The 12,876-nt window shown below is 47.1% G+C and overlaps 1 protein-coding gene across 3 annotated transcripts in view; it reads right to left on the reverse strand.

Annotated features, from left to right (window-relative positions):
* LRRK2 (leucine rich repeat kinase 2) overlaps positions 1–12,876 on the reverse strand; it is a 474,491-nt gene that overhangs the window by 410,798 nt on the left and 50,817 nt on the right. For all 3 annotated transcript variants that reach the window (XM_077468371.1, XM_077468370.1, XM_077468372.1), the window contains exon 8: positions 2,495–2,629. In XM_077468371.1, coding sequence (XP_077324497.1) covers positions 2,495–2,629 — 135 coding nt within the window. The remainder of the gene's footprint in view (positions 1–2,494; positions 2,630–12,876) is intronic.

Consider the following 12,876-nt stretch of genomic DNA (forward strand, 5'->3'; position numbering starts at 1 on the left):
AAATTTTCCCTCCCCTGGTGTCATGTGACTCGTTCGTGTTACAAGGTCTCAGGTGTGAATGGGGAGCAGATGTGTTAAATTTGATGTCATCGCTCTCATTCTCACATACTGGTCAATGGAGGTTCAACATGGCATCTCATGACAAAACTCTGAGGATCTTAAAAAGAGAACTGTTGCTCTACATAAAGATGGCCTAGGCTATAAGAAGATTGCCAAGACCCTGAAACTGAGCTGCGGCATGATGGCCAAGACCATACAGAGATTTAACAGGACAGGTTCCACTCAGAATAGGCCTTGCCATGGTCAGCTTAAGAATTGGAGTGCACACGCTCATCGTCATATCCAGAGGTTGTCTTTGGCAAACAGATGTATGAGTGCTGCCAGCATTGCTGCATAGGCTGAAGGGGAGGGGGGTCAGCCTGTCAGTGCTCAGACCATATGCTGCAAACTGTATCAAATCGGTCTGCATGGCTGTCATCCCCTCTTCTAAAGATGATGCACAAGAAAGCCCACAAACAGTTTGCTCAAGAAAAGCAGACTAAGGACATGGATTACTGGAACCATGTCCTGTGGTTTGATGAGACCAAGATACATTTATTTGGTTGAGATGGTGTCAAGAGTGTGTGGCAGCAACCAGGTGAGGAGTACAAAGACAAGTGTGTCTTGCTTACAGTCAAGCATGGTGGTGGGAGTGTCATAGTCTGGGGCTGCATGAGTGCTGTAGCACTAGGGAGCTACAGTTCACTGAGGGAACCATGAATGCCAACATGTACTGTGACATACTGAAGCAGAGCATGATCCCCCTCCCTATGGAGACTGGGCCGCAGGGCAATATTCCAACATGATAATGACCTCAAAACGCACCTCCAAAACCACCACTGCCTTGCTAAAAAAGCTGAGGATAAAAGGTGATGGATTGGCCAAGCATGTCTCCAGACGAAAACCCTATTGAGCATCTGTGGGGCATCCTCAAAACGGAAGGTGGAGGAGCGCAAGGTCTCTAACATACACCTGCTCCTTGATGTTGTCATGGAGGAGTGGAAGAGGACTCCAGTGGCAACCTGTGAAGCGCTGGTAAACTCCATGCCAGAGGGTTAAGGCAGTGCTGGAAAATAATGGTGGCCATATAACATATTGAAACTTTGGGCCCAATTTGGACATTTTCACTTAGGGGTGTACTCACTTTTGTTGCCAGCGGTTTAGACATTAATGGCTGTGTGTGGAGTTATTTTGAGGGGACAGAAAATTTACATGGTTATACAAGCTGTACACTCACTACTTTACATTGTAGCAAAGAGTAAGGACTTCAGCGTTGTACCATGAAAAGATAAAAATAAAATATTTCCAAAAATGTGAGGGGTGTACACACTTTTGTGAGATACACAGCTGTTATGCTGTGTACAGCTGTAATGCGTAAATACATAACCGATTTAAAAAAAACTGACATTATTAAATAAGGAATATCCATGCATATATAGTATGCAAGCACATTTAAAGGCTTATACGCCAACTTAAAATACGTATAATAAAAGTATATTTTCATTTTTTTGTAAATTTCAATATGCCATATACACAGTATATGGTTTGTATGTGACTAGGTGCTCCTTAAGGGCCAATTTCACCTTTTGGACCATGTTCCACCCATATTTAGGTGCCAATGGGACTCCCCCTTAACCCCAAACTTTTGCCCGCCCTCAAACAGCCCCCTCACAGACAATGTGCGTGGGGTTCTTCTCAGCCGCAGCAGCTGTCAGATTTGTAATCAGTATAGTTTTACAATATTCATTCACAGAGATCCATGAATGAATGAACTGCAAGTCCCAACTGCCAATGTGGCAGAGGAACTTGTAGTTCTCAATGGAACACAAGTGCAGTCATCACTAGTAGTCCACTGACACTTTCTATACATCTCTCACTGAAAGTCTGTACCTTGGCATATACAGACAGCTGGAGTAAAGAGTCTGCAGATTCACTGGTCATGGTTGCAATGCTTTGCAGGCTGATTTGCAAAACGGAGTACGTAATATAGAGGTGGTAGCAGGGAGTTTTGCACACACTTCCAGTGGGTGTATATCTGACAAGCTGACTGCTGGCTGTCAGATGGCAGCAATCCGGCAGCTTGCTGATGGGACCTTTTTATACGTACAGCAGTTAGCAAGTAGTTAGTTATGGTATACTACAGCAACACATTTTCTAGGAATATAAAGATTACTTTTTTTGAAAGTAAAAACCTCAACATACCGAATCTCTAAAAAAAAAAAAAAAAAAAACACAACACAAAAAAAAACACCTTATATTTTATCCCTGAATCCCTGATGTTTTTACATGATGGGCTTCTGAAATCCTCAAAAATGCAGGATTGTATATAACAGACATTTATGTTTTGTTCTGCAGCCTGTATGTGGGCAAAATGACCATTTTCCTTTCAAGTTTAAATGTATTAAGGAGCTCAAAACAACCAGATTTAATACCAGTGTATATGCCGGTAACTTACAGGGTCCAGCCAATGGAAGCAGTACATGCAAAGCTGGTAAAGTAACACATTCTGTATCCTTAAATTCTGCCAGCACTTTCAAGATTATTAAATAATCTTTGCTTTCAACAAACTCTGTCAGTTGTTCATCTGTAACTGATGAAAAAAATGAAAACATGATATAAATATTGCATGTCAAATAAATAAAAAGATGCATTTTTTACATCAAGTATATTACTAAACACTGCAAATGGATATGACATACAGTCAATCTACCTATACATTTTATTCTCTCTTTCTGTAACCCTACAGGGTAGACCAAACGTTTAAAAGGGTAATTCCATTTCTATATAATTCTTTGCCATAACCTAATACATTGAGTGTAATTAAAGCTTGCTGCACCATTATGATAACCCAGGAAACTGGTGCGAGCAGCTTGCACCACATTAAACGAGTTGTAAATGCAGAAGTTGTTTTTATCCTAATGCATTCTATGCATTAAGAAAAAAAAAAAAAAAACTTCTGTGTGTAGGTGTAGCAGCCCCCCCAGCATCCCCCCCCCCCCCAATTACCTACCTGAGCTCCTTCTCTCTGGAGTAATGTCCACGATCCCCTAAGCCATCCAGTACACTCTTCCTGATTGGCTGAGACAGCAGCAGCGCTATAGACTCCCACGGCTGTCAAAGTCAGTCAGCCAGGTCAGGGTTCCGTGTCCAAATTGATACATGGAGCTCTGAATTGGCTTGGGTAACAACCTGTAGCAAGCTGTTGGCTGAGGGGCACTCAAAGGAGGGAGGGATTAGGAGCAGCAAAGAGGGACCAGAGAAGAGGAGGATCCGGGCTGCTCTGTGCAAAACCAAATGCACAGAGCGGTTAAGAATAACTAAATACAAATAACTAAATAAATAGAAACTTGCATAGGTTCAGAGCTCAATTAAACAAAGGGAACACAGCAATTTCAATATAGTGCAAATTGCATACAGTGCCTTGAAAAAGTATTCATGCCACTTGAGATTTTCCACATTTTGTCATGTTACAAATAAAAATGTAAATGTATTTTATTGGGAATTTATGTTGTAGACCAAACACAAAGTGACACAGAATTGTGAAGTGGATGGAAAATGATAAATGGTTTTCAAAATGTTTTACAAATAAATGTGAAAAGTGTTGTGTGCCTTTGTGTTCAGTCAATACTTTGTGGAACCATCTTTGGCTACAACAACAGCTGTCTTTTTGGGGATATCGCTACCAGCTTTGCACATCTAGTGTGAAATGTGTGCCCATTCTTCATTGCAAAAAAGCTTAAAGAGGAAGTAAACCCTGATGGGTTTTACGTTGTCTTTTGCTCGCTGCAAAGCCTGCAAATGAAAAGCATAATGGGCTAGTATGCATCGCATACTAGCCCAGTATGTGTCACATACCGGCTAAACGGCGCCTGTTTAGGAGATATTTCCACTAACTATAGGTAAGCCTCATTCTAGGCTTACCTATAGGTAGAAGTCCAAAAAGAGGGTTTACAACCACTTTAAGCTCTGATTGGATGGAGAGCATCTGTGAACAGCAATTTTCAAGTCTTTTCACAAATTCTCAGTTGGATTTAGGTCTGGACTTTGACTTGGTCATTCTAACACATGAATATTCTTTGGCATTGTAGCTCTGATGGTATGTTTAGGGTCGTTGTCCTGCTGGAAGGTGAATCTTCGCCCCAGTCTTAAGTCTTTTGCAGACAAATTTCCTTCTACGATTGCCATGTACTTGGCTCCACCCATCATCCTATCAACTCTGACCAGCTTCCCTGTCCCTACTGAAGAAAAGTATCCCCACAACATGATGCTGCTACCACCAAGTTTCATGGTGGGGGGTGGTGTGTTCAGGGTGATGTGTGGTGTTAGTTTTCCGCCACACGTAGCGTTTTGCCTTTAGGCCAAAAAGTTAAATTTTGGTCTCATCTGACCACATGGCTTCTCACAAACTGCAAACAGGACTTTCTTAGGCCGCGTACACACGGGCGGACTGTTCGCCCAACCTTGTCCGCTGAACAGTGTTTGGGCGGACAGTCCGCTCGTGTGTGGGCTTTCAGCGGACAGTTTCAGCGGACAGTTGGACGGACAAAGTCTTTCGGAAATTCCGAAAAACTGTCCGCTGAAACTGTGTTTGAGCGAACAGTCCGCCCGTGTGTGGGCCTGTCCGCTGTACTTTCGAAATGAGCGGACTGTTCCCGCTCGGAAAGTCCGCCCATTTCGAGCGCGTGTACAGGTAGGCGGGGCCCGCGAAGGAGACGTCGCGGGCTCCGCCGCCTGGAATGGGCTTAAAGGGGAACCCCAACGCCGAAAAAAATCGGCGTGGGGGTTCCCCCCAAGTCCACACCAGACCCTTGTCCGAGCACGCTACCCGGCCGGCCAGGAAAGGGGGGCGAGCGAGCGCGCCCCCCCTCCTGAGCCGTACCAGGCCGCGTGCCCTCAACATGGGGGGGTGCCTTGGGGAAGGGGGGGCCGCGCGGCCCCCCCACCCCAAAGCACCTTGTCCCCATGTTGATGAGGACAAGGGCCTCTTCCCGACAACCCTGGCCGTTGGTTGTCGGGGTCTGCGGGCGGGGGGCTTATCGGAATCCGGGAGCCCCCTTTAAGAAGGGGGCCCCCGGATACCGACCCCCCACCCTATGTGAATGAGTATGGGGTACAATGTACCCCTACCCATTCACCTGTGAAATAAAGTACAAAAAAAACACAACACATAGAAAAAGTATTTTATTGCACAGCTCCGGGGGTCTTCCGTCTTCGGGGGTCTTCTCGCCGGACTCCTCCGCTATGTGTGTGTAGCTCTTTTACTAGCGGAGGAGTCCGGCTTTCTTCCTCCCCGCCGCCGGCCTCTTCTCCCGACTTCGGGGGTCTTGTCCCCCTCTTCGGTTCTTCTGCCGGGCCACCGCGCCTGGTCCGGTGGCCCGGTCTTCTGTCGCCGTCTTCCGTTCTTCTGTCGCCGCCTTCGGTTCTTCTGCCGGGCCACCGCGCCTTCTTGTAGCTCTTTTACAGGCGGTGGCCCGGTCTTCTGTCGCCGATGTCGCCGCCGCCTTCCGTTCTTGTTCTTCTTCTTGTTCTTCTTCTTCTTCTCCTGGAGATGTTGACTCGACGAGCTCTCCGGCCGGAATGCCAGGGACGCGCTCTGCTGCCACTTATATAGTGACAATGGGGCGGGGTCACATGGTATATGTCACATGGGTTGGTCACATGGGTTGATGTCACATGGGGACTATGACATCGTAAGGGGGCGGGGTCACCATGTGACCAACCCATGTGACATATACCATGTGACCCCGCCCCATTGTCACTATATAAGTGACCGCACAGCGCGTCCCCGGCATTCCGGCCGGAGAGCTCGTCGAGTCAACATCTCCAGGAGAAGAAGAAGAAGAACAAGAAGAAGAACAAGAACGGAAGGCGGCGGCGACATCGGCGACAGAAGACCGGGCCACCGCCTGTAAAAGAGCTACAAGAAGGCGCGGTGGCCCGGCAGAAGAACCGAAGGCGGCGACAGAAGAACGGAAGACGGCGACAGAAGACCGGGCCACCGGACCAGGCGCGGTGGCCCGGCAGAAGAACCGAAGAGGGGGACAAGACCCCCGAAGTCGGGAGAAGAGGCCGGCGGCGGGGAGGAAGAAAGCCGGACTCCTCCGCTAGTAAAAGAGCTACACACACATAGCGGAGGAGTCCGGCGAGAAGACCCCCGAAGACGGAAGACCCCCGGAGCTGTGCAATAAAATACTTTTTCTATGTGTTGTGTTTTTTTTGTACTTTATTTCACAGGTGAATGGGTAGGGGTACATTGTACCCCATACTCATTCACATAGGGTGGGGGGCCGGTATCCGGGGGCCCCCTTCTTAAAGGGGGCTCCCGGATTCCGATAAGCCCCCCGCCCGCAGACCCCGACAACCAACGGCCAGGGTTGTCGGGAAGAGGCCCTTGTCCTCATCAACATGGGGACAAGGTGCTTTGGGGTGGGGGGGCCGCGCGGCCCCCCCTTCCCCAAGGCACCCCCCCATGTTGAGGGCACGCGGCCTGGTACGGCTCAGGAGGGGGGGCGCGCTCGCTCGCCCCCCTTTCCTGGCCGGCCGGGTAGCGTGCTCGGACAAGGTTCTGGTGTGGACTTGGGGGAACCCCCACGCCGATTTTTTTCGGCATTGGGGTTCCCCTTTAAGCCCATTCCAGGCGGCGGAGCCCGCGACGTCTCCTTCGCGGGCCCCGCCTACCTGTACACGCGCTCGAAATGGGCGGATTTGCCTCCTCCTTACGTGGGCGAGTCCGTTCATTTCAAAAGTTGAGCGAACTGTTTGCCCAACCTTGTTCGTCAAACAGTCCGCTCGTGTGTGGGCAAGTCCGCTCATGCAAATTTTGAGCGGACTGTTTGACAAACTGTTTGCCGAACAAGGTTGGGCGAACAGTCCGTGCGTGTGTACGCGGCCTTATGGCTTTCTTCTTGCCACTCTTCAATAAAGGCCAGACTGTTGGAGTGCACAACTAATAGTTGTTCTATGGACAGATTCTCCCACCTGAGCTGTGGATCTTTGCAGCTCCTCCAGAGTTACCATGGGCCTCTTGGCTGCTTCTCTGATTAATGCTCTCCTTGCCCAGCCTGTCAGTTTAGGTGGATTTCCACTCTTTCCATTTTAAGATGATGAACAGTGTTCCGTGAGATGTTCAAAGCTTGGGATAATTTTATAACCAAACCTTGCTTTAAACTTCTCCACAACTTTATCCTTTACCCTGACCTGTCTGGTGTGTTCCTTGGCCTTCATGATGCAGGTTCTTTAACCACTACAATACAGGGCACTTTCGCCCCCTTCCTTTCCAGCCCAATTTTCAGCTTTCATCGCTCTAGCGCTTTCAGTGACAATTGCGCGGTCATGCTACGCTGTACCCAAATGACATTTTTATAATTTTGTTCGCACAAATAGAGCTTTATTTTGGTGGTATTTATTCACGACTCCGTTTTTTATTTTTTGCGATATAAGCGCAAAAAAAGTGGAAATTTGGAAAAAAAAAAACAATATTTTCTTTTTTCTATTTTAAAAGAAATCCAATAAAATCAAATGTTGTCATTAATTTAAGCCAAAATGTATTCTGCTACATGTTTTTGGTAAAAAATATCCGTTAAGTGTATAATAATTGGTTTGTGTGATCACGGACATATGTACGCAAATGATCATGTACATATGTGTGCAGGTGATCACGTACATATGTGTGCAGATAATCATTAGGACATGTGATTTTAGTGGGACATATGTGGGGGACATGTTTTTATTATTAGGGACATGCATGTTTTGGGGACATATGTGGGGACATTGTGTTTATACTGTGTGGTGTGTTGTGTGTTTACACTAGACTGATGATCAGTGAGTAAAAAGCTGTAAAAAAAACAGCTCATACTCACTGATCACCAGCCGGCCTGCGATCTGCTCTCCTTTCCTCAGCGATGACTTCTGTGTGAGGAGAGGAGGAGCCGATTGCCTAGCAACCGGCTGTTTGTTTACATCACATGACGGCCGTGATTGGACACGGTCGTCATGTGATCAGGAGGGCCAATCACAGAGCCCTCCTGCCGATCTGAGATGTGCCGTGTCCGGGTGACACGAGCACATCGGGATCGCGCTTCTGCGCGGACAGGCACGCGCGCGATCCCGCTCCTTCTGAAGGACGTTTCTGAACGTCCTATCAGAAGTGGATGGCTCCCACCCGGCCGTATATGTGCATTGGCCGGGTGGGGAGTGGTTAACAAACCTATGAGGGCTTCACAGAACAGCTGTATTTATACTGAGATTAAATTACACACAGGTGGACTATATTTACTAATTAAGTGACATCTAAAGGCAATTGATTCCACTAGATATTAGTTAGGGGTATCAGAGTGAAAGGGGCTGAATACAAATGCAAACCACACTTTTCAGATATTTGTAAACAAAAACTGAAAACCATTATCATTTTCCTTCCAATTTACAATTATGTGCCACTTTGTGTTTGTCTATTTATCACATAAAATCTCAATAAGATACATTTATGTTTTTTGTTGCAACATGACAAAATGTGGAAAATTTCAAGGGGTGGGAATACTTTTTCAAGACACTGTAGCATAAAGAAAACTGAACCGATCGCTCCTAATTAAACTGGCTTGTGCCCTCTCACTGACAGAAGATCAAGGATACCGATCTATGCAGACAGTCTGAACAGTCTCTCAGAGCAGCTTCTTGGAAAGGCAGCAACCCAATAATATTTCTTATGGCATGTAATGTTTAAACAAGTTCTTTAATACTGCCCTGATAAATATATATTTCACAAAAAATAAGACATCTGTGACATAAAGCACTTTTTATGTAGCTTTGCGTTCATTTTACAGGACAGCACAGCAGACCAGCTTTCTTTATTGTACATTATGGGACACAAAGCCTAAGTTATAACTTAATGGGTATATAGGCACCTTCAGGTGATGGACACTGGTATACCCAACACAGGAAGTTCACTTCCTATACAACTCCTTAACCTACCAGGAGTACCTCAGTTTTCTCGCCAGTGTCTAAGGTGTTGGTGTTGTGGGATTTAAATAGCCTCCAAAGACCGGATCCATCCAAAGTGCCACTGAAGCCAATTTGGATTTTACCCGGGCCTCGTATACGAAACACAAGGTTTTGCCTGTAACACCTCTCTTTGAGGGCTGGACCTCGGGACCCAGGGCTTTTACAGGCCCAAGGGAAGGGAACCCCGATAAAAAAGGCACCCGGTCCTTAAAGGTTTGCTAAACGCAGACTGCCGTGACGGGTGAAGGTTGGATTGACTTAAATCAGCAAATCCTGTGGAGGGAATAAGGTAAGGGAAGAAACTTTGGAACTAAAAAGTCTGCTTATGATTTCTTCAAGGGAAAAAATGTTTAAAGGGAGTGGAGACATACCTTAATCTGTTGTCTTCACTTTGCTCCAACAGTTGTTTATTTTTTGTTTGCTGGTATCATGGCCTCTGCCTCTCCCCCCCTCCCCTTGTGTTGAGCCTGTGGACCCAAAAGCTGCGAGAGCGGGAATATTTTTGAAAACTAAAGGAGGGGGGCAGATTTTAGGAAGGGGCGGGCCTAGGCACGACACAGTGTAGCGTCCATGAGGATGCATGGCAAAACAAGCAGATTTAAGAAACAGCTGCAGCAGGCTCTCTTCAGCTGATAGCGAAGAGGAGCAAGCAGGCTGCACACGGGACACAGGAGGAGTGGGTCATGCAAGGGCTGCAAGTGGCATTCCTGATACAGGAAGGACATTTTTCCCAGCACTAGGCTGACCTTAGTAGAGCCATCATTTATCACTATATTCAGCAAGTTATTAGTGCCTCTGCTTTTGTGCTTAGGACTCTGCGTACCAAAAGAAGACACCACAAAAACCAAAAGATTTCACCCCCAGGAGTTAGGAACTCCAGTCATGTCTCCACACGGTCATCCCCACCTGAAATATCAATTATGGCAAGGCAGGGTGAGCCACTGGAATAAATTGGTGGTGCAGCTGCTTCTCACAACTCGGCCCCTGTATACATGACTGAAGATGTCTTTTCCTCCACCCTGCAGGGCTTGGAAGGAAGATTAGCGGCTTTAATCGCATCCTCCATTCAAATAGATAGGAAGTATGCTAGATCCCCCTCCCCACCTTAGACCCTTTACAAGGGGAACAGTGGGCACAGGATGAGTTGTTACCTTAACCACTTAAGGACCGCCGTATTGCCATTGTACGTTATCACAATAGCACAGGCAGGCACAAGCACGTAGATGTACGTGCCTGCCTTCCAGCGGGTGGGGGGTCCAATCGGACCCCCTCCCGCTGGATACGGCGGTCCGGTTCGCTCCAGGAGCGATCCGTGATGAGGGGATGGCCGTTGGTTTCTGGCCACCCCCTCTGGATCGCTCCTGGCCAATGACAAGCTTCCTCCCACTGTGTATTGTTTACACAGGAAGGAGGAAGTGACGTCATTCTCCTCGGGGCGGTCTTTTTGACCGGACTACGAGGAGAAGACTAAAAGTAAGTGCACCAAAACACTACACTGACACATAGGTACACAAACCCCCCCCCCCCCCCGATCGCCCCCCCCCCTCCCCCCCCCTGTCACAATGTCACTGATTGCATTGATCATTTCTTTACTGATCACTGCATTCAGTGTCAGTTGTAACAGTTAAAACTGTCAGGGCAGTTAGTGTTAGGTCCAGGGTAGCCCCCTATCACCCCCCAATAAAGATTTAAACCCCTGATTGACCCTAGAGTTAACCCTTTCACCCCCTTTTGCCAGTGTCACTAAGCGATCATTTTTCTGATCGCTGCATCAGTGTCGCTACTGTCGCTAGGTAGCTAGTTATTTTTTTAGGTTCACCGCCAGGTTTTTATATCGCTAGGTACCCTGATATACTACCAAATAATGGTTTTAACCCCCTGATTGCCCCTAGTTAACCCTTTCACCAGCGATCATAGTATAAGTGTCACTGGTGACGCTGGTTAGCCAGTTAGTTATATAGGTTCCCTGTCAGGTTTTTATATAGCGCCAGGGACCCCCATATACTACCTAATAAAAATTTGAACCCCCCGATTGCCCCTAGTTAACCCTTTCACCACTGATCACCGTATAAGTGTTACGGGTGACTCTGGTTAGTTTGCTTTTTATAGCATCAGGGCACCCACCATTTATTACCCAATAAAGGTTTAACCCTCTGATCACCCGGCGGGTGATATCAATTAGGTTTTAGGGTCAGGGTCTGCGTCGCCCCAGGCAGCGCTAGGTTAGTGCCAGTACCGCTAACACCCACATGCAAAGCATAAACCTCCTGTAGTGGTATAGAATCTGAACAGATCAATATCTGATCTGATCAAATCTATACTAGCGTCCCCAGCAGTCCCCAGGCAAACGCTACCAGGTCGGTTAGTGCACTCATTATATATTTTTTTCACATTACCGTTTACCATTGTTAAGCCCATTGGTTTATTTCCAATGGTTTGTGTCTCACAAGTTAATCTTTAGCGCAGCTTCTTCTGTGTCCCATTATGTATAGCCTACCTGTAAAATCCTTTTCTTGGAGTACATCATGGGACACTTAAACCCCAAAAAGAGGGGCGGACCCAAGTTTATTGCTTTGCTACAAAAATTGAGCTACTCCTGGTAGGAGAAGGGGTTATATAGGGAGTGAACTTCCTGTATTGGGTATACCAGTGTCCATCACCTGAAGGTGCCTATATACCCATTAAGTTATAACTTAGGCGCTGTGTCCCATGATGTACTCCAAGAAAAAGGATTTTACAGGTAAGCGGTTATAAAAATCCTATTTTTTAACCACCCTGCACATTTAAACTGACACCAGAGCCAAAACACAAAATTTGCTGTGCAACATTACACTGGCACCTGCAAAACTTTGCGGCCAAAGCAGGCATCAGACGATGTGCTTACATCCACTTCGTAGAATTTGGTAAAAGTATAAACAGACGACCAAGTCGCTGCCTTACACACTTGAGCGACCGACGCTTGATGACGACCTGGTGGAATGGGCCATGACAGGAAAAGGGGGGGCTCCTGTCCCTTCAAGGCGTAGGCCTGTACCACAATCTGTCTCATCCACCTAGAAATGGTGGCCGACAAGACCGCCATACCTTTTTTCGAACCAGGTACCGAAACAAACAGAGTCTGACTTCCTTGATTGATGTGAAACGCTGAAACCACCTTCAGCAGAAAACCTTCAACACCACCTTATCCTTATGGATAACCAGACAGGGCGACTTGGAAGACAAGTCCGCCAGTTCTGAAACCCTCCTGGCTGATGTAATGGCCACTAGGAAGACCACTTTCTGAGAAAGAGTCAACAGGGGAATTTCCCAGATGTTCTCAAATGGTGGTTTCTGAAGCACCAATAGCACCAGGTTCAGATCCCACAGGGGTAAAGGTGGACGCACCAGAGGAACTACATGCCTGACCCCTTGAATAAAAAAGGTACTCACTAAAGAGTGAGACACCAGCGGTCGTTGGAAAAGAACAGCCAAGGCTGATATTTGTCCCTTAATGGTGCTTAAAGCCAATTTCTGGTCTATTCCTCACTGTAGAAACCGGATCCTGGAAACGGAATAGGTGCATAGACTCCACCCTTTCTCCTCTCACATGGAGATTAGACCTTCCAGGTACGATGGTATATATCTTTCGAGAAGATTATCGTGCTCTCATCATAGTTGAAATCACCGAGTCCGACAGGCCCTGGTTCCTTAGCACCTGGCTCTCAACAGCCATGCCATTAAAACCAGCGATGGTAAAGCAGGATGGAGAATCGGACCTTGAGACTGAAGGTCCTCTCGTAACAGTAGTCGCCAGGGAGCATCCGCAACCAGGCGCACTAAGTCGGCGTACCAGGGGCGCCA

The sequence above is a fragment of the Lithobates pipiens genome, unplaced genomic scaffold, assembly GCF_037356315.1.
Source record: "Lithobates pipiens isolate NorthernLeopardFrog02 unplaced genomic scaffold, aLitPip1_a1.2 Scaffold_8, whole genome shotgun sequence".
In the NCBI taxonomy this organism is placed as follows: domain Eukaryota; kingdom Metazoa; phylum Chordata; class Amphibia; order Anura; family Ranidae; genus Lithobates; species Lithobates pipiens.